At 41.5% G+C, this 21,058-nt stretch overlaps 4 protein-coding genes across 5 annotated transcripts; 2 read left to right on the top strand and 2 right to left on the bottom strand.

Moving 5' to 3' along the window:
• Window positions 1–28: 28 nt before the first annotated feature.
• med20 (mediator complex subunit 20) lies at window positions 29–1,764 on the bottom strand. 2 transcript variants are annotated; one of them, XM_029501633.1, is made up of 4 exons: window positions 1,610–1,764; window positions 1,199–1,337; window positions 529–801; window positions 29–437 (listed from the first exon to the last, which is right to left on the bottom strand). In XM_029501633.1, the coding sequence occupies exons 1-4, from the start codon at window positions 1,621–1,623 to the stop codon at window positions 216–218; spliced, it is 648 nt and encodes a 215-aa protein (XP_029357493.1). In that variant the 5' UTR covers window positions 1,624–1,764; the 3' UTR covers window positions 29–215. The 2 variants fall into 2 exon arrangements, with proteins under 2 accessions (XP_029357493.1, XP_029357492.1); XM_029501632.1 differs by having other exon boundaries at window positions 529–782; window positions 1,192–1,337; window positions 1,610–1,732.
• Window positions 1,765–1,878: 114 nt separating this feature from the next.
• Window positions 1,879–6,365, top strand: bysl (bystin-like). The gene is made up of 7 exons (XM_029501604.1): window positions 1,879–2,253; window positions 2,770–2,926; window positions 3,042–3,180; window positions 3,267–3,400; window positions 3,491–3,651; window positions 5,356–5,458; window positions 5,636–6,365. Exons 1-7 carry the CDS (start codon window positions 1,992–1,994, stop codon window positions 5,988–5,990), a joined length of 1,311 nt encoding a protein of 436 aa, XP_029357464.1. The 5' UTR covers window positions 1,879–1,991; the 3' UTR covers window positions 5,991–6,365.
• A 729-nt stretch (window positions 6,366–7,094) lies between these two features.
• ccnd3 (cyclin D3) lies at window positions 7,095–9,560 on the top strand. Its single transcript, XM_029502995.1, has 5 exons — window positions 7,095–7,331; window positions 7,396–7,611; window positions 8,076–8,238; window positions 9,026–9,168; window positions 9,375–9,560. The coding sequence occupies exons 1-5, from the start codon at window positions 7,095–7,097 to the stop codon at window positions 9,558–9,560; spliced, it is 945 nt and encodes a 314-aa protein (XP_029358855.1).
• A 519-nt stretch (window positions 9,561–10,079) lies between these two features.
• Window positions 10,080–19,370, bottom strand: nuak2 (NUAK family, SNF1-like kinase, 2). The gene is made up of 6 exons (XM_029501601.1): window positions 18,863–19,370; window positions 15,351–15,471; window positions 14,596–14,747; window positions 13,548–13,613; window positions 12,967–13,219; window positions 10,080–12,880 (listed from the first exon to the last, which is right to left on the bottom strand). The coding sequence occupies exons 1-6, from the start codon at window positions 19,091–19,093 to the stop codon at window positions 11,841–11,843; spliced, it is 1,863 nt and encodes a 620-aa protein (XP_029357461.1). The 5' UTR covers window positions 19,094–19,370; the 3' UTR covers window positions 10,080–11,840.
• Between the last annotated feature and the right edge of the window lie 1,688 nt (window positions 19,371–21,058).

Below are 21,058 nucleotides of genomic sequence, written 5' to 3'. Positions count from 1 at the left end.
GTAAGAAACACAAAGATTCAGGTGACAATTCTCCAAATGTCCCTTTAATACAAGAATGCCTGTATCACCTTTGTAATGCAACTGACTCTCCACTAATGGAAATAAAAACCAGACACTTTTGAAAATGTCAAAATCATACCCTGCTAATCAATAGGACCAGAGTTAAAGCAACATTAACTCAAACATAAAAAAATAAAGTTGTTTCCACTGACAGTTCAACGCACATTGCTTCCTGGTATTTGCAGCTTCCGAAGTTTATTAAATAACTCCAGGTACTGTGTCATAGTGTCCACACTTTCTGCTGGTGCAAAGAGTCCTTCAGGCTTGGCAGCAAACACAGATGGCAGTTCAGGCACGCTGGGACCAAGAAAGGACTGCATGAACTCCTTCATGAGATTCCAGCAGTCCCCTGGAACCACACAGGGACAGTATTCCACCTGAGGAGACACACCAAGAGTTAGCACAGTCATACTGGGAAAACGGTAATGCGCCTCCCCCAACTTTCAGGATCAAACTGTGAGCACATACCTCTACTGATATTCCTCTGGCACTAGAGCTCATTGTCACTGTACCGACTTTTATCAAGAAGTCACAGTAGCGGTATCGTGAACCGCGACACTCCACCTTGTGTCCCTTGGCATTCTGGAAGTGGCTTTTTAGCTTCACCATAAGGACATCAAAGTTTGCATCAGCTACAAGGCAGGGTCCACCTTCAAACAGGGCCAAGCAGCTCAGGGGAGTTTCAGAGTTGTGCATCACATATAAGAGCTTGGAGGGCTGACCTGTAACAGACAGTAAAGACTGATTGTGGCTCATGTGGATCATGATTAAATGGTTATATAGTGAGAACACCAAAGACTTTCTCCATTGATAACTGGTGGGCTTTCCAGAAGATCAACAAAAGAGAGTCTGACTTGAATGCTGGAATCAGAAAGTATTGGTAAATTGAGTTTGCTAAATTATTAAATGTCTATCAAAGTTGTCCTCAAGTCTAATCAATTATTAACTATCTGTTCATCACTGATGCTCATATCAATTAGATCCTCTATTCCATAATTGAGATTTAGTTTAGCCATGAACAAAGGCCATACAAATCAATGCTTTTACTTGACATTTTCCACTTTTTACAGGTGAGAGTAATTGACCTTTGCTTGTGTACTATTATAGGGATGGCAGACAGCTGAGTATTACCGCTGACAGTTCCTGTGGCATGGTATGTCTCACAGTCCACACAGAAGCTGCCCTGCTTCACAGCCCCCAGCTGCTCCAGCTTCTTGTGCAGGATGTCCACTGTCTGCTGCACACTCTTGCCCTCCGCCACGGGCACCTGGCACACACTGCAAGGAAAACAAAGCCCCTGAGCAAATACCAGCCCGATCTAATGGAGGTTTGGGGACATCTGTGGAAGTCAGTTAGCATCGTCTGCTTATTTTCGTCCTATAACGTTATTAGTGCTTTGCAGAGCATCGTGGAATCAAACAAAGCGATGCAAAATGACACGATCCACCGTCCGGCGATCGGGACGGAAAGTTGGAAAAAAAGTTCAGGAATTACGGTTTTAAAAAACATATGTAAAAAGGAAAATAAAACATGTAAAGTAAAATCTCACCAAGTGACTCCCATTGATGTTTTACCTCCAATTGTAGTCGACTGTCTAGGTTTAATACATCCGGGTCACAAAATAGTTTTCCGGTATAGTTAAATCAAATTATGTACATTTTCAAACGATGGGGAGATTTTCCTGTCTCAATTCACTTGAATCTACTCACATATAAATGTCAATAAGATAATTTTATAACAACAAAGGAACAAACTTTAGATTCTTGCTTGTTCTTCCAGTTTCCGTGTTTTCTACGTCACTTCCTCCTGCTCCAGCCGTCTGCACGTGTCGGACAAGTGACTGTTTACTGTGCTGCTCCGCTCCACTCCTGAGCTAACACATGCTAACTAATAACACCAAACTGTAGCCGACTAAAAACCGAAGTGCAGACATGCCCAAAGCGAAGAAGGCGAAAGGCGGAGGCGAGAAGAGCGGGGCAGCGGTGGGGCTGGCGGAGCAGATCCTCCAGGCGGACACGGTGCGAGCCCGCGGCCGGATGAAGAGCAGAGACAGCCGGGCAGAAAACGAAGACAAGTACGTAGACGAGCGTCTGTCGAGGAAGATCCTCCAACAGGCCCGTATCCAACAAGAGGAGCTGCAGACAGAATATGGCCTGGCCCCGGAGAAGAAGAAAGCCCCAGTCACTGTCCTCGGTAAGGAGCAGACCTCTGACCCCGACCCCAATCAACACTGAGCAAGACTTGACCGTCCCAGCCTCCAAACAAGAGCTGAGACTGTTTCTTGCTATATTATATATGTTTGTATAATTTCCTACAGAATCTGGAATAATTTCATCAAGTATCTATTTCCAATTCAAATTTCTTGACTTGTCCAACAGTGAGGAAATAGAAATTCTTTCAGCAGCACAGAGTGATGAAAAACAAACAAACAAACAAAACAAAGATATAAAATGGGGAACAGAAGAGATATAAGGGTGGAAAGTCAAATAAATAATAAGCAGTAAATTGGGAGAATGAGGAATATTTACAGTTGTATATGGGTTATATGCTTCTGAGATTTTGAAATGAAAAATCCATGTTGATTATGTTTGATAAAGCTCCATCAGCTATTCCAACACTTCAGCTGACTGTAGTGAGTGTCTGTTATACTGTACAGTTCAAGTGTGGACGATTGTAATTGACCAGTTTTGTCTCATGAACATGCCCTAGGGTCTGGCTCTCAGGACGCAGACTCAGATGAGGAGTGGCCAGCACTGGGAGAAACAGGCGCTGGTAACAGTGATACTGAGTGTGAAACTGAGGTTATCGTCGACCCTGATGATGAGGCGGCCATTGAAATGTTCATGAATAAGAACCCACCGATGAGGCAAGACTCAACATAATTCTTACAACTCAGAAGTGGCTGTGAAGTGAAAGGCAAACCCAGAGATCACTTTTGTGTGTAATGGCTAAGCCGTATTTTCTCTTTGTGACTATTGCAGACGAACCTTAGCTGATATTATCATGGAGAAAATCACAGAGAAGCAGACTGAGGTAGGAACAGTGATGTCAGAGGTTTCAGGACGTCCAATGCCCCAGTTGGACCCAAGGATAATAGAAGTGTACAGAGGTGTCAATAAGGTGAGTGTGAGCTGTGGACCTCACAGTCAAATGAGCTCATCTCTACTAACCATCAAAAGGATATTCATTGTTTTTTTTTGCCTCAGGTTCTGTCAAAGTATCGCAGTGGTAAATTGCCAAAGGCTTTTAAAATAATCCCAGCACTTGCAAACTGGGAGCAGGTACTATATTTAACTGAGCCTGAGACTTGGACTGCAGCTGCTATGTACCAAGCAACAAGGTGGGTTAGAATATTACTTAAGGCAAATAGAATACGTTGTCTTATTTTAATGATGTACAATGAAATGTGTTGTCCATGTCTTTGTTACAGAATCTTCTCATCTAATCTGAAAGAGCGAATGGCCCAGAGATTTTACAACTTGGTCTTGCTGCCCAGAGTACGGGATGATATTGCAGAGTATAAGCGACTCAACTTTCATCTCTACAGTGCCCTGAAGAAGGCTTTATTCAAACCAGGAGCATGGTTTAAAGGTGAGACACAAAGCTAAATGCATTTCCACCACCATTAATTCAGAAGGATATTGCCTCACAATTGCCTATCTTGTCAACCATGTGTATGTCCCCATGCAGGAGACAATAAAAACAGACCCATTTATCCACTGAAGTGCTTTATACAGGTCAGGGACTTTGGCTCAGAGACTGTCCATAGTGACAACAATTCAAACCACCAATTTTTATTTTTATCGGTTGTGTGTTGGAGCTACATTTTGTTAACCTCAGCCCGATGTAAAAACATAATTACTTCATTCTTCTGTGGATTGCATAAAATATTTTGCTAGGTTTATAAATATGAGCTGTTTTTAGGACCCCACTGATCACGAATAGATGAATCTTAATTAACAGATGACTGAAAGAGGTTCAAAGTTGATGAATTTGGCAGCTGGAGTACGAGCAGCAATTTTACATCACCAGTAGTCATTTAATTGATTGTTGATGTGTGTCTGTGCTGGTCTTCCAGGTTCTGTTTTTCAATGTTTACACAAGTTAGATGGATAATAATGTTGAAAATAAACATTATTTTAATTTGGCATTCATAAGGTATTATTAAAGACCCAAAAATGTCAGGCCAATCTGAGAGAGTCCTCTCACACTCAGTTCTTAAAAATATATTAGGGGATATAGTGAAGAAAATAAGATCATTTGACAGGAGGGGAAAATACAAGCATCATGGGATATGTCCCATTTTTAATTTCAGCACTAAATTTAGAAATTGTATTCTGAGGACACTGAGAGGATTAACTGGTGTCCACTGGGTAAATAATACTATTGGCTATGGAAACACAGTAATTAACATACTTTAAATTTAATTGGGTCAAATCGTTCTTCATATATCCAGAATTTGCTATGGCCAATAATTGTTGAAGATGTTTTTTTTCCCCTGAATTTATCCCTGTCAGCTCAATGCCCACAAATTGTACCAGTTTGGGGACAATGTTTCCCAGATATCCAACAACCTGATAAAATAAAACTAACAATGTGAGCTAACACCACTAGGTGGCAGTGTAGCTCACAAATTGACTGTATTGTGTAACGTGGAATATGAAGAAAGTAGCAATTTGATCCTAAGAAATCAGCATTTTATATAATTTTTCTCATTGAGATGATTTTCTTGAAGAAAATAAAAAAATACCTGGTAAAGTAATTGGTCTTGAAACGGTTAATTTTATGTGTATGCCTCATAATTTGCTGTAAAATCATGTACAGCCTGTATTACATCTTTGTGAAAATTAAATACTACTAAAGGGGCACAGTTTTACAGGTGAAAGCAAATAGTTATACCCTGTGCTCTGTGGCTCAGATAAGAGCTTTGTCAAGTCTAACAGTCTAAAATTCCTCCCTCCTAATATAACCAGGGTTTCTACAAATGTGTAAACCTTTCATACCAACACATCATATCTGATTTGTATGAAATGGAATGGGTGTGGCTGAAAATATTAGTTAATTAATATGTTGTTACATTGCCAACAGAGTTATTTAAACAACAACACAGCCAACTCTGCTCTCTGGTGATCTGAACAATTACAATGCATAAACACTAAAATGAACCATTCACACAAGCTGAATAAAAGGCATGCTCAGGTTGCACTACAGTAATTGCAGCACCCAGTGTTTGTTTTTAGTCCAATGAGTGATCTGAGCAACTTTTTAATCCATATTTTGCTCTGTGTTACACAGGGATACTGATTCCTTTGTGTGAATCAGGGACATGCACCCTCAGGGAGGCCATCATCATCGGGAGCATACTCACAAAATGTTCAATCCCTGTGCTCCACTCCAGGTAACGTTCCTTTCAGTGACACATCCCATCAGACAGATGTCAGCATCTTAAGAGAGACTCAACTAGTTTGCTCTGTAAAACTTAATTTTGTGCTATGTTGGCAAGTTAAGAAAACTCATGGTTGCACAAAATGGAATGGTGTATAACATCACATAACATGCACAATCTGTCTTTCAGTGCTGCAATGCTTAAGTTGGCTGAGATGGAGTATAACGGTGCCAACAGCATTTTCCTGCGTCTCTTGCTTGACAAGAAATACGCCCTGCCTTTCCGTGTCCTAGATGCCTTGGTGGCCCACTTCCTGTCCTTCCGCAATGAAAAACGTGTGCTTCCTGTGCTGTGGCATCAGAGTTTACTCACCCTGGCTCAGCGCTACAAAGCTGACCTGGCCTCCGAACAGAAGACTGAACTTCTGGAACTGCTAAGGATACAAACACACCCTCAGGTCTCTGCGGAGATTCGCAGAGAACTCCAGAACTCAGAATCACGGGATATTGAAATAGGTCTTCCTGTTACTGTGGACATGGACTGAAGACTCAGTCTGGTCTGTTCTCCTGTTTGGATGAGTTGGCACGTTTTAAACTGCACGTCTGAAGTGATATCGATAATGTCATTTCATATCACAGATATCTAGGTGTTTGCCGCAATTACTGTGCAGTGATTGCTTAGAAATACAAAGACTGGTAATTGTGTACATTTGATAATGTTTTACTGCAAAACATTGGATTAAAACCAAACTGAATACCTAACAGCTGATCAGAGATAATTCATTGTCATCCATAATCATGAAATATTAATTGTGATTTGTGTGTCTTTCAAAACATTTATTTGTTTGGCTGGGAATAAGGAAACTTTGATTGGAATATCAGAGTTTCTGCGCTGCCCCCCTTAATTTCAATAAACATATCCTCATTTATAATTTATTTACTGAACTAGCCTTTTTTTTTAATCAGTAACTAAATAATTATACTGATTTAAAACGATGGCAAAATAACCAATTGCTAATACAATATAGCCTACTATATCGTAGTACTTTTCATTTCTATCATTTCATATCTACACTCTTATGAATGACCCCAGAATGACCCCTGCGCACTGTGACAATGACAGCGCCACTGCCATCTGCTGTAGTGGAGGTGCATCGCCTCACTATTTGAGAAGCATTGGTCATGTTACTGATGTAATCACGTGAATAATGAATGAAAGACCCGAAGATCCGTAGTTATGAGTTGTGAACGAATCACTCATTTCTAAACTGAGCCTGCGCTCGAGTCAAGTGAACGAGAGACTCAGGACCCGAAGACCCTATTTTAGGAATCGTGAACGAATCAGTCATTCCTACACAGAGAATATACGGCAGAGAGACCCGTTTGTGAACGAATCTGAGCCTGTAGGGCGCGCCAGGAATAAACACCGAATCATGCACTGAGACGATGTTTACCCCCGAATCATACAAAAGTTAAATTAAAGTTAAGTTAAATTAGTTCCAAATGAACGGATCGTTCACGAACGGTCTGTTCGGTGTCCGAGTCCTTCTGCTGGGCCGTTAGCGCGCGGACACACACACAGCAGCTAGCTTATCGTCTTCACTTTAAAACCACTTTTAAATCTTGTCCTTGTGGTTTAATTTCCCTGGATGGATCTGTGTGAGGATGAAGACCCTCATGGCAGATCCAGGGACCAGGGGTCTGCTGCTGAAGAGGAGCCGGGTGTCGTGTTCGTCCGGGCCGTCGCCGACCCGGCGATGACCTGCGACCCGAGGGCGCTGCACCGGCTGACGGCCTTGGAGAGGCTGAGCCCGGTGTCCCCCGGCCCGGTCCAGAAGGAGATCCGGCCCTGCATGAGGAGGATCCTGGCGGTGTGGATGCTCCAGGTAGGCCGATGGCTCAGGCTGGCCCAAAGCCGTGTGATGAGTCTGACTCTGGGCTGTGTGTCAGGTGTGTGAGGAGCAGAGGTGTGAGCAGGAGGTCTTTCCCCTGGCGGTCCGGTACCTGGACTCCTACCTGAGCTGCTATTCCATCCAGAAGTCCAACCTGCAGCTTTTAGGGACAGTCTGCATGTTCCTGGCGTCCAAAATGAGAGAGACTGTCCCTCTGTCTGCCAGGAAGCTCTGTATCTACACAGACAACTCCGTCTCAGTCTCTGACATCCTGGTGAGTCTCTTTATGAATTAAGATGGGTTTGGCATTAGTCCTGTCTTTGCCACATTGCCTCACAACACAACTAAATCAACACCATAGATTTCCTCCGAGCGTCCCAAAGTCCAGGGTTACCCAAAGTTTCACCCTCACCCAGAGGGGCATGCACAGCTGTGAGGAGTCCTGAGATAGTTCACTACACAGAAAGGGAGACATTTTTTAGATGTGACTTGAATAAGTCTGCCTCTTTTATCAAAAGGCATTCAAAGAAAGTCACCTGAGATGGGGTGATCACAACAAGCTACTTCCAAGTAACCCTAGCTTCCTTTAAAGGAAGTGATGATGAACCACAACACCTTAAATCACTTCCACTCCTTTTTGCCGAACGTCTTGTGAAATATTCACGTGCATGGCCAGCTTGTCTGTCATGTGTGAGACGTCCTGTGGTGGATTGCTTTAGAGAAATGTGTGTGTTGCAGAAGTGGGAGGCGGCGGTGGTGTCCAGGTTAGACTGGGGTCTGGCCGCTGTTGTCCCCTCTGATTTCCTGGAGCCCATTCTTCAAGCTCTCCCCTTTGTTCGGCCCCTCCACCTTCCAGACGTGCGCAGGCATGTTCATTCCTACATTGCTCTGACTGCCACCAGTAAGTTACATAACTAAGGTGCCAACACATGAAATTATTTTTGTACTCAAGTATAAAGCCAGTCAATGAATCTAATGGAATAAAAGCAGAGATGTCATATCCACTGTGAGCTACAAGATATTTATATATCTTAGGAGCTATATATAAAATATATTTTTCGGTTTGTGAATATTGAACGTAACTGGTGAAATTGACTTCCCGCACAATGAACAATGGGCACAAAGCAGCCATAAATTTGATTGCGATGTGTCAGCAGGTCATTTTGGAGACAGAGAGCTGAGTTTGTGTAATCCTGTATTGTTTGCTGTGAAAGACCTGCGTCCGACTATTCAGCTAACCGATTTCCCACGAATCTCTGTGATGCTGCCTGAGGCAACAGGACACAGTTAGCCCGTGCTGTTTTAGACAGACTATGACATTACAGAGCATAAAATTAAGATCATTCCTGGCTCCTTGTAGCCCATTCAGAAAGGTGTCTGACTAAGGATTGAATGGCTGACTTTTTGTGTCAGTATTTTTCTTCCCTGAGGCAATTAGGATACTGGATCAAATTATCAAGTTTTGGGAAATGTCTGCTTTTGTAATCTCCCTTTTGTCTGTCAGGGTGTGCCTGCAAAATGGAAGTATCCATCTAACCTGTCAGCCATTGATAAACATTTCTCACTTCCCTACATTTGGTGTTGTCTTTAAGTACATCTGTGTAAAGGGTTAAGGTTCACAGGAGCCAGCATACATAGGAAATATATATGATTTTTCTCATTTTACTTTTTATCACATTTATCCACAGACTCCAGGTTTTCTGTGTTCTTGCCATCCACTGTTGTATGTGCCTGTGTAAGCATCGCCATGCAGAGACTACAGACAGTGGAGGTGGATGTCTCCTCTGATTCAGTGATAAAGTTTTTAGCCAACCTTTTGGGCATTGATCTGGTGAGGGTAATGTTTAACTGACATTTTCAGATAATATCTCCTTTTGACTTTGACCCATCCTCAGCATTTAAGGGCATGTTCAAACAGTCTGAGTACAAACTGGTAATTGCATGTTTAGAAGAGCAGCTATTGGTCAAGATCCAGAGGAAAAGTTGGTGATGCTGATGAATTTAGGGTTGTTTTTCTTTTAATCTGACCCTGAACAGAACCCAATCCTCCTTTGCTATGAGCAGCTAGGGAGTGTGCTGGAGCTCAGCCTGCCCTCCTGTTTCAAAGATAGTGTTTGCAGATCAAGGGCACACTGTTGCACCCCTGCTGAAATTCAGGGTGTTGCATTGACATCAGTGACATCAACCCAGGAAGTCAAGCAGAAACACTCTTCCCTGCCATGAACATACGAGATGTATATTGAATGAGGGAGAACAAGAAGCCTAAAAAAACAGAACAAGTTTAATTGCCATTCTTTCTTAACCTTGATTATTCTTTGTATACTGAGATTCATCTGTGATATATGTAGGGTAACTACAGTCTAAAAATTGAGATTTGTTTTACATGTCCATCCTATTATTGGTGGTTTTTAAGTGTTTTGCAATTGTTTAGGCAGCTTTGAAAAATTTGCTTTTGACTGTGCTTTTCATTAATATTCATACACATCAACCTTTTGTGATATTTAGTTCATTTGTGTCCAATTCAAATAGCAATCTTTGCACATTTTATTAGTGATGTTTTCTGTTCATATGTATGTTGCACTTATCTGGACTTGATTAAAATTGTAACCTTGGCTTCATATATGGACAGTTCTACATGGTTTTAACAAACACTGAATTCTCTTGTGACTGTAATGTAATTCTGTTAAACTAATACATAAAACAAAAAGTTACAAATAAAATGAACCATCACTTGAGTTGACTTTCTTTTTTTTTTTTTATTGGTTTTCTCATCCCAGTCACAACAGTAGATCACAGTCATATAAATGGTGAGTCCGTGACTATGGCAAACACGATTTTTATTGTAGAGAATAAAAAAAATCTGAACACAACCTGCATACCTTCAACATTCGGGACAAGAAAGGGACAAAAAGTGATGAAACCCCCAGATGCAAAGTAAATTGTACAAAATTAAACCTGTCTCACCAAAGGTTTAAGGCTTTTTTGCCATGTGACACAGTATTTTACAACCTCCAAGATTCCAGTTTAAATGAGGGACTTTAAGTTCCAGTCTTACCACCATATCGTGCCACCCAGCTTTTATTCAATAAATTTAAGATGCAAATGACAGTTATGAAATTAATTGCATGCTTATCTGGTTGCAATGGTCTGATAAAGTGCTGCTCCAGCACTCATGATGATTATCAGTGTGTACACAATATTAATTTCACTTTTAAATGTAATGCACAGGTTTTGTGTAACAAGTTACTGGGATAAAGCATAGTATGCTTTTCTTTTTTTCTTTTTTCTTTAAGCAGATGGCTAAACTAATCCAGCTCTGGGAAAATACTGTACCACCCCAGGTGTCTTTTAAATTAAAATGCAAGTTCAATTTCAACTGAGCTCCATGACTGATCTTCAGAAATTCAGCTGAAAGGTTACACATTGAGTGTGTGCCATTGTATATACAACATACACTAATTAAAGAGGGCTCATGGTTCACTTTGAAACAGAAGTTTTGATATTCAACATTTTTACTCGTGACCTTAAATTTTCAACTCAATCAGCCCCTCCTTCCTGTGAAACTGTCATCTGCAAATGAAAGGCCAAATGTGCTCTTGTATCAGGGTAGGTTTGGGAGCAAAAGCAGGTTCAACTGGTTAAACAACTGGTTCACTCAAAACGTCACCATTACTATTCAAGTCACTTTCATTCAAGTCCAAATTTAGAACAAGTCATTTCAACAACTGAAAACATCTTTGACAGTTGAAGTCCCTGAAATAAACAAACATCTTCTTGGCACTTTTTTTCTCGTGCTTTAAATAAAGATGAAAAAAGAAAAAACTCAGGCAGCATTGGTTCTTTGGTATCCATGAAATGTAAGTTTTCCCACATCCTAAAACTGAAATCTGTAGTTTATGATATGAGCCCTAAAATTTAACCTGTGTGTTATTGCTATTGCAACAAGATTAAACTGGAGCTAGAAGCTAAAGGTCAAGCCATAAAAACTTTGAAAAGCTGACTTGTCCACAATGTGAAACTGACTTTGTGGCTTTAAAGTATTCTGCAAATGTAAATGAGGCAAAAATGTATTTAAAACTCCAGTTCCTCTGTCACTGTGTGAAAAGACAGTTTTCTAATGTACTGTTACACGTTCACTAAACTCAGGTCAGGGTTTTCGGTTTCATGGTGCATTTTAACACCGGCTATCACTTTTGATAGTCAGCTCTCCTGTTGACAATTAGAGCTCATGATTGACCAACAGCAGCTCTTGTCTCCTGAGAATATTCTAAATGGATATTTTCATCACACTTGGATTAGAAAGGCATCATTCGTCTTGCACCAATCCAATAACAATCTGATGGTCAAAGCCTCCTCCCTTTTTGGTGATGTCCAGTTCCTTTAAACTAACCAAAACAATACAGCGCACTTGTAATTCCACATAACGCACTTTGGCAGTTTACAGACATTGAAAAATTCTGACTGGAAAAAAAGCGATCAGCAATCTTCACTAATTACCGATCCTCAGGTTGCTCCATGCAAGACCATGGCCTGTCTGTAAGCCTCTGTCACATTATCACAGTCTGTGATGGAAAACGTACTGTCAGCCACTCCAGACTCATAGCAGTTCCAGGGACTCAGAACCCCAACCCCAAGAATCCTGTCTTCTTGTATATCCAGCAGGTTGTCTGCAGACACGCATCCTCTCATGCGAGTCTTAGCTGGTTTATCCATTTCTGTTGCAGGCCCCACGCAGTCTGGCAGATCCAGCTGGTCAAAGGACTCTGAAGAGAGAATGCTGTCCTTGCTGATAGCCCCACTTGGTCTTGACTTGGTAACCCCACAGGGTAAAGATGCTGCCAACTGGTCTAAAGAGCCGAACTCCTGCAGAACACCTGAGAACTTTCCATTGCGCTTCAGGATGCCCTTCCTGTAGATCGGTGCCGAGGGGCACTCTTTATTTTGTGGTGCCCAGCCACAGTCACTGTTCTCGGGAGAGGAGGAGTAGTATCCAGACTCTTGCTCGGTTGGCTTCTTAAGGATACCTTTGCGAGGTGGCAATGCTGATGGGGCATTAGATGGTGCAGATAAACCCAAAACAGCTGGAGGCTCCACTGGACCAGCAGCAGATATTTCACTAATGACTTTCTGTTTCACACTGTTGCGTCTCTTTAGGATACCCTTTGAGGGACGGTTGTCTGTGCTTCCTTCATGAACTGTCTGAGAGACATTGTTTTCCTTTCGTGACCTTCGCAGAGAGCGCTGTCGGACAACGTCCCCTCCACCACCGCCCTGTGAGCGGAGCAAGCAGCGCATCTTCGAGCCGTTCTCCAGTAAAGGCCTGGATGTACGACGCAGCCAACCAGCAACACTGGCCAGCCCAGCAGGGTGCAGCGTAGACGGATAGGCTGGTGACGACGGGTGCTCCACTGTACTGCTCTTTGTGTCACACAGCAATGGCTGCTGGTAACCCCAGTTGAGCCACCAGTGTCCTGCAATGTCTTCCATTGTAGCTCTGCGCTCAGGATTTACCATCAGCATCCAGCGGATCAGCCCACATGCATCTGAAAGGGGGGGGGGTTAAACATGGTTTAAGAATAAACTAAATAATGTTTCAGCTCATTTGAAGAAGTGTTATTGAAAAACTCACCAGAGGGGTTATTTGGTTTGCGGTAGTTTCCAGTGCTGATCTGCTGAACCAGTGTCTTGTGGTTGTTTCCATCAAAGGGCATGGCACCATGAACCATCGTATATAACAACACACCCAGAGACCAGGTGTCCACCTCTGGCCCACGATACGGTCGTCCATTAACGATCTCTGGGGAGGCGTACAGAGGGCTGCCACAGAACGTCTGGAGATATTCGTCACCGTGGTAGAGGTTTGACAGACCAAAGTCTGCAATCTGCCAACAAAAAGAAGAAAAAAAAAAACACAAAAGTGAGCTGGTTCAAAACTGTTATCAGATTACTGTACTGTAGCCAACTTCCTCAAAGTTTTCCACACTCACAATCTCCACTATTAGTCATAACACATACTACTATCATTTCAGATATTGAAGATTTCACAGTGGCTCATTATTTCTTGAAGTTGATTCTGTAATATTAAATGTGTTTCCTTACAGTAACTTGATAAGTGCCACACACTGTCAATTATAATCCCACCTTTACATAGTAAATCAAAAAAAGATAGAGGAAATGTATTTCTGTGGAGGGACTGTTAGTCATACATACCTTCATGTTGCCTTTGCCATCTAGTAAAATATTCTCCAGTTTCAGGTCCCGGTGTACTATCCCATTCTAAAAAAAAAAGAAAGAAAAAAAGAAAGAAATTAAAAAAAAAAAAAGAAAAAAATCTATATTCTATAGCAGTCTTTTTTCTTTTTTTTTTTTTTACAATGAGAAATTGTCTTACGCATCAGTGTAATGGCATATGTATCATTTGACAGGGTTAGTTTTTAGTGGGTCAGAACACATTCTTTGCCAAGTGAAGATTGTTTTTCTGGTGCGTCAGTTATGCTCCATTGTCCTCTACTCTGCAGGGGGGAATGCCTTTGGCTCAAGCAGAGTTTGTCTTCAAAATGCAGGTCAGCTATTTCTCATATATGGACACTTGTAGCAGCAGACACATTCATGTTGTCACTCATCCATTTTTAATTGTTATAATGAAAAGAGGCCATTTACTGTGTGCAACCTTTTAGAATTCATCACAACGCTAAATGTGCATGATGCTACGAGTTAAAATGGCTTTTTGCTGCTATGCTGCTATACAAATGGAAAATAAAATGTATAACAAGACCTCATAACACAATAAAAGTGAAAAAGGCAGATGTTAACACGGACAGAACAACTCGCGCTGTAAACATAAATGCTGTGTTAAGTGCTGACTAGCCACATTAAAACTGTGTGCTTGAAATGTTCGTCATCACAAAGCTACAGGAACAACCGAGTGTGTGTGTGGAGCCTTTCTCTTCTATCACACCCTCATTAAACAGGCTGGCCTTTAGACCTGACGCTGGCTCTCTACCTCTCTACAGACCCAAACTGTTCATGCCGCCCTGCATCATTCTCACAGGCTCCCTGTTCAGAACAGTAGGCTGACGGTGCACAATGCCCATTATGTAACTTTGGGGGTGCCAGGGCCCAGGAAAAACTCACAAGCTCAGCTGCCAGTCTGAGTGAAGGGCTGCGTCACACGGTTTGACGTAGCAGTGAAGATATTTATTATTTATATTGATCTATTTTCTGTAAACTACTTCATATGCTTTGCAGGAAGACTTACCTGATGGCAGTAGTGCACAGCTGAAACTATTTGTCTGAAGAAGTGTCTGGCCTCCCGTTCAGAGATGTGTCTCTTTTCACAGATGTAGTCATACAGGTCCCCACGGCTGGCATACTCCATCACAATCACAATTTTGTCTTTGTTTTCAAATACTGAAAAAAAACAACAACAACAACAAAAAAAAGGAGAACATCTTTAATGAAAAGCTTTCAAATCAAACGGATCAGCCAAATAGAACTGTATTAAATGATCTCATATTTTATCTCTGTTTTTTTTTCTCCTGGAAACCTGCAACTCCACACAGTTAAAGTGGACACTGAAATGAGCAGAGCACCAGACAATATTTCCACATAGCCTACATCCAATATGTTCTGAAAAAGGATGTGTTACAGATTTTTATTGTCTTGTACAAGCTTTCATTCATACTGATTAGGACAAATGAGGCCCCTCAATAACTGAGATGGAGAAAGACCACTTCATCAGACGTGGCCAGCACTGGAAGACAATTCTCTGCACATTATCCTGCAACGCTGACGGGGAACAGCAGAGCACCAGTGCTTATATAACCTTGCATCAGACTTCAACACAATGACTTGCGTGACCAAACCCTGACTCTCAAACAGAGACTCATTGAGATGCATCTTTTTCCAGGTGTCTCATTTCACTCAGCTGGTGGCTCCAGGATACAACCACCTTGGGAAAGTAAACATTGAAACAAAACCACACATGCACACAAAACTCACTGCATGCTGTACCTTCATATATAGTGATGATGTGTGGGTGGCAGAGTGAGGACATGATTTCAATTTCCCGTCGAATGTGAACCAGATCTTGCTCATCCTTGATCTTCTCCTTTCTTATGGATTTTATGGCAACCTTAAAACAAAAGGAAACAAAGGAATATTTGACTTTTGGAAGAAAAAAAAACTTTTCCCTTTCTTTTTTTTTTTATACACAAGTGCTCGAAAGAGAAGATCCAAGCGTGATTTAATGCAGTGGCAGCAACAGCTTTACTGTAAGAAGGGTCACATGGTTAATCCTAACCCTTTCAAACACAACTGGTCTCAAATGGAAATTTCAGGATAAAGGTCTTTTAAAACTTTAAAATTGTAACAAGTAATGAGTATTGTCAGTGACACAGTAAGATTTATACCCTTAAGTCTACTGAAATGAGAAAGATGTGTTTAATCACTTATGAAATTGACTTTTCATAAGAGAAGACCCATGGGCAGTGAACTGAAAACTCTGATTGTTGTTTCTGACAAGGCGCAGAGAAACACTGCATCAGGTATTGTCTGCTATCACAAAATCTATTGTCTCCTGGTAGGCCCAAAGAAAATGGAACTTTAAATTTGTATTAGCAGAGCTGTCATATACACGATTTTGACAAGTCTTTACATGTCTTTAAGTTGCATTTGTCTATTTGAAGCTCAGATGCCTGGGATTCCTCTGTGCACCCAGTGCGTCATCAGTCTCCTCCAAGGTTAAAGGGTGCCACGAGGCACTGGTGGAGGGGCGTCCTGGTTTCCTCTCCTTTCTAACCCCCAAGGCTACAGACAGGGAAAATGAGTGGAGCAGTGAGTTGTTATATCAGTTTGAACAAACGACTGTCTCCTGTCATGAGTCACTGTCTGAACTTAGTGCTGCTGTACAATATTCACACCACACAGACCTCTCTCCTGATTCTGGGAACTGAGGCTTCCTGCGTTTGTTTGCATAGCTGTCGGATGGGCTGATCTCACACTCATGATGAGTTCACACCCCTGTGAGGTTGAGGTTGTGTGCGTGTGTTTGTCTTTGTCACTGTTGGTTCCACACAGTGAGCACCAATAGATTAGGTCCACTATCTTGAAAATCTGAAAGGTCTTAAAGAAGAACAATAGCGGTTGTTCCACTTGTGAATAGTGAATCACTGCTACTTAAATGGCATATTTTGGTTTTTGTTAATTGTGTTTGCAATTATTTATAGTTAGCATATTCTTAATATGTTATATACATCTTCCCTCACAGCTGATTCACAATATCCTAAAGTCCTTACTAAAACATTTGAGGTTTAACTATGAAACCTGATGCAATCAACTGATAGAGCAACAGGTTTTTCTTAAGAACAACTTGCATTGCAATAGCTTTCACCTAATATAGCTGCTAATTTAAGGCATTAAGGCATTAGATGTTGATAGGAACAAACAACGTACCTTGCCATGCATGAGTGTGAGGTCAGCCGTACTTAAATTTATGCTAAAATGCCCCGCCTAAGTGGGTTATATAATAAAACATATGCACTAACACAATGCCAACAAATGTGCAGCCACAATGCACGAAACTTCATGTTATGTCACTCCCTGAGGCAAGTTCCATGTTTGTCTATTATCTTGTCAATACTGAGGTAGGTGGATGAAAACAAAGCAAATAAATGTTTCAGCTGTTTCTATCCCATGCCAAGTGCTGCGCGTTTGGTGTGAATTGAAAATAGGCATTTGAGCTAATCCGCATTTTGCCATTTGACCCTGGGTTTAAGGCATGTGGAGCAGGAATTAATCGCAGACACCGACTTGTATCATTAAGGGGGAGAAAAAAAAAAGACAAAAAAACAACAGCAGCAGCAGCAGCAGCAGCTAGACGAGTCAGATTAGTGTGATCGCAGTGGACAAGGCTGAACATGAACCACAGCCTGTTTACTGCAGGTACAGCAGGGAAATTCCTGACACTTCCTTCATTCATCTCTTAGCACTTTTCACTCACAATAAATGTGATCGTTCAACAAACAGCATTCCTGATGAATGGTGCCCCGCAGCTTCTGTGCCAAGTATCTATTTTTTATTGAAGCATGGTGGCATCGATTAAACCTGAAACTAGTCCAGTGGTCTGACTCACTGCTCACTGCCTTTTGCTTTTGATCATTTACACTTACTTTCTATTTCCTGATGGACCATTTAATACATTAGCGAATATAGTTTGCCGACTTACATCAGTCGCCAGTTTATCAGGTCCAGCCAGCTCAAACTGAAAAAGCCCAATAAAACAGGCCTGCAATAAACCCTGCCATTATGAAGGTCACAATCAAACTGCTCAGAGAGGAACTTTATGGCCATTTTGTAGATTGTAGTCTGCAGTGCTTTTGAACCTCAACAAATTTCTCATGTGTATTGTGTCCTCATTGATATGAACATGCACATTACCTATGTATAGGTGCTTAAAAGGTTTAAACGTTTCTTAGAAAATTCTACTTGGGATGATGATAATGAAATATTTTATAACCTACAAAATAAAAAATTTTAACTTTGCTTGCCAACTTCTCCACATCCCCTCTAAGGGCTTATCTCAATCAGTCTGTTTTAAATACCTCCCATTTCCCCTTAGGTCATAGTGAACTGGAATCCACCTGAAAGGCCAGTTGTAATTTCCACTGCTCCTGTCATCGGAAACTGAAACAAATTTACCCAACTTTCCTCCAGGGGACAAATTCACTTAAACGTTCCAAAGTAACGCCTTTCCTTTGGGTTTCCTTTAGGCCTGTTTGAGGTGATTACAGGACACATTTTGTGTAGTGACAGATTAACAGAAATCAAATTTTGGCAGGACTGCAGCAGCAGGGTCAGTCCAATAATCATGAATGTCCCTACTGATGGACTGAGTGATCACATTTTCTCCACAGGTCAACCGAATGTCACATGACTCAGTTGCAGGACAAACAGTTTGATATGTAGTCTTAATAAGGCACATGCCAGTCACTGCTGAAACCCCTTAGGTTTTGCACATTGACCGTACATGGTCCAGCCAGACTTGGTTGTGACCTAGTCCTGGTAAAGTCAGTGAAGCAATACCTTGACTTAGTCGCCAACTGAAATTTCATAGTACTTTGATGGACCATAAACCTGTAAAGATAACACAGGCGAGGCCTTCGGACAATGAAATATAAAAATACTTTCACTGGTCTTAATTCACTAGATCCCAGAGGATCAAGACATTGAGTTAGGTCCCAAATCACAAGACACAAAAACACTACAAACTAAAACTTGTATCAAGCTCACTTTTTCATCTGAAAAGGTTTGCTTTTAATCGCTTTTTATACATTTTACATTTTCCTTTTCCCACATTGAAATCCAAATGTGGAGCTACCTGTGAGCAAACAGCAGGTGTCCTAAAAATAATCCTCTCTCTGTAAACAACAGGTGGCCAGCAGGACGGTGAGGCACACAGATGTGTTGATGGGGGAGCAGCAGTTGGATGACACAGTTAAAAAACTAAAATATGTCTCCATGCTTACCAGCCTGCCGGACCTCTCCTTGGCCTTCTTCACCTTGCCGTAGGTTCCCTTGCCCAGGGTCTCCAGGAACTCGTACCTGTGCTTCAGGTTGTGTTTGTGGTGGTGTCTCTTCACGGCTTGTTTCCTCGCCGGACACGGAGCTCTCCCTCCGGGGGGGGCTTCATCGGGTGAAACTCCGCCGACAGACGGCTTACAGTTTGTCGAAAGACGGGCAGCATTTACACCGTCCATCCTGGCAGAAACCTGGGTGTCCTTTTTGTTTTATTATTATTATTTTTATTCTCGGCCGCAGGTTTCCCTGGTCAGCCGCATTAGCCTGCGCCGAGTCCGGTCTGTGTCTCTCCCAAAGGTGCGGAGGAGCAGGTTCAGAAAAAGGTCTCACAGTGAGCAGGTCTTGAGGCGGAAAAGTACAATTTAAAGTTGAAGGCGGAAAGTGAAACAGTCGGTCCGCAGCCCTGCAGGCTCTGTCTCCTTCTTGATGAACGGACCGTCTGTTACCGGCAGAGCAGCCGAGCGCACCCGGCTAATACTCAGGGGGCGGGCCAGGTACAGGGAGCGTTTGATCTGCTGCACCAGCATGTGCCGCTAACTGTGTGACTTCTGAAACTGGCCAATACGTGTCACAGTAAATTGCTCTCTGTGGATTTCTTTCTCTGTACTGTGTCAGCTGTTCATTACATATCAAGTTAAACCCAAATGTAAGATCGATGATGCTTCATTTTTGTATTATAAGCCTGTGGGAAAAAAGCTGATCCATCTCCCATGCTTGATTAGAATGATCATTTGGTAGCAGATTAGCTGCCATTTAATCTATTATTATTATTATTATTATTATTATCTATTGATCATTTTATCATTGCCACACTCACATCAATTATGGTCAACATACACATTGATGTATTTAGTAGTTTGGGGTGTAGGGGAAACAGCGCTGACAAAGAGACTGATGTGATCAGCGTTTTTGGCTGCTGCGCTTCTGTGAGTCCGTCAGCTCCATCTTGTCTGTGCTCCTGTTGGACCACATCAACTCAGGACCAGGTTCAGTCCAGAAGCTCGTTTCAACTCTGAAGCATCAGTGGTGTTTGAAACAAATTCCTGCTGTGACAGCTGTCATGTTAGCTGTGAGAAAGTTCTGTTTAACAACATGACATGTCGGGTATTTTCAGGGATGAGTGGATGGATTTAAAATAAAAAAGGCAACATAAAGAAAAAGTTGAAGAGGTTTTTCAAAATGCACACACGTCGTTTTACGACCAGTTCAAGAGCTTTTTACATTTCCAAACAAGCAAATATGATAGAATAAAAATAGATTCATTCAGTTCATTCCTGACTAACTACAACATTAATGGGTCACTTAAACATTAAGAGGAATACTCAAATCCATGAAATTCACTTGTTCATTAACTTGTTCAATGCATTCCCAATAACGGAACATAACACACATTAATAAAGTGAATTACTGTGGCAATTTCTATGAATTATCCACTCATAAAATAAAACACAAAGAGCTGGTGTTTCATTTTTCAGCATCACCTAATGTGTGTTTAGTTCTACTTAGTTAAAAACACAGCCACAGCTAATTTCTACGAAGTAATTAGCAGAAAATAATACATTATGACTTTTTTCATTTCCTCATATCTCGAATTTCATGCAGTGATAATACTGATTAGGTCACTAAACGTATTTGTCAGCCTGTCCTATGTAAGCAGTCTGTAGATAGTGTAATTTAGGGAGATGTGTTGAAAGAAAGTTGGATTAGTTGTGTAATTGTCGGTATTGGCCACTAGAGCTCAGCATACATTCACCACCGAGGATGTGGTTTGACTGATTTGGACCAGTGGAATTCACTGAGAGAAAACTTGACAGAGACTGTCCAATCGCTTCACATTACATCCTAACACCATGGACAGTTTCATTATGTTCATTGTACTAAAGGCCCCACTGACTGAATTAAATAGTTAAATTTAATATGCAATACACAGTTAAAGTATGAATAAAGGCCCTATACACACAACCAGGTCCAAAGACCAGGCCAACATGCAAGAAACAGGAAAAGGGGACAACATGGGTAATTAAAAAACAACGACCAAACATGGAAGTCATTCAGACCACTGGCCTTTAAACAATAGTTGTTTACAAGCAGTGTGTAAAAGCATTTGTTTTAGAAAAGAGTGGGTTTTAAAGTGAGAGGGTTTT

This window comes from Echeneis naucrates, chromosome 5 (genome assembly GCF_900963305.1).
Source record: "Echeneis naucrates chromosome 5, fEcheNa1.1, whole genome shotgun sequence".
Taxonomy (NCBI): Eukaryota; Metazoa; Chordata; class Actinopteri; order Carangiformes; family Echeneidae; genus Echeneis; species Echeneis naucrates.
Note: the sequence above shows the minus strand (reverse complement) of the source record. Positions and strands in the feature narration are given on the sequence as shown.

Bases quoted from the DNA above. Each gene is read 5' to 3' on its own strand.
- med20 (XM_029501633.1), bottom strand. The intron at 802-1,198 runs GTCAGCGGTAAT...AGCCACAATCAG, and splicing joins CATACCATGCCACAGGAACT to TCTTTACTGTCTGTTACAGG. The intron at 438-528 runs GTATGTGCTCAC...GTGTCTCCTCAG, and splicing joins CCAGAGGAATATCAGTAGAG to GTGGAATACTGTCCCTGTGT.
- bysl (XM_029501604.1), top strand. From the start codon at position 1,992: ATGCCCAAAGCGAAGAAGGCGAAAGGCGGAGGCGAGAAGAGCGGGGCA. The intron at 3,401-3,490 runs GTGGGTTAGAAT...TCTTTGTTACAG, and splicing joins GCTATGTACCAAGCAACAAG to AATCTTCTCATCTAATCTGA. The intron at 3,652-5,355 runs GTGAGACACAAA...TGTGTTACACAG, and splicing joins ACCAGGAGCATGGTTTAAAG to GGATACTGATTCCTTTGTGT.
- ccnd3 (XM_029502995.1), top strand. From the start codon at position 7,095: ATGGATCTGTGTGAGGATGAAGACCCTCATGGCAGATCCAGGGACCAG. The intron at 7,332-7,395 runs GTAGGCCGATGG...GCTGTGTGTCAG, and splicing joins TGGCGGTGTGGATGCTCCAG to GTGTGTGAGGAGCAGAGGTG. The intron at 7,612-8,075 runs GTGAGTCTCTTT...TGTGTGTTGCAG, and splicing joins TCTCAGTCTCTGACATCCTG to AAGTGGGAGGCGGCGGTGGT.
- nuak2 (XM_029501601.1), bottom strand. From the start codon at position 19,093: ATGGACGGTGTAAATGCTGCCCGTCTTTCGACAAACTGTAAGCCGTCT. The intron at 14,748-15,350 runs GTACAGCATGCA...GTTTTTTTTCAG, and splicing joins CATCATCACTATATATGAAG to TATTTGAAAACAAAGACAAA. The intron at 12,881-12,966 runs GTGAGTTTTTCA...CCCCCCTTTCAG, and splicing joins CAAACCAAATAACCCCTCTG to ATGCATGTGGGCTGATCCGC.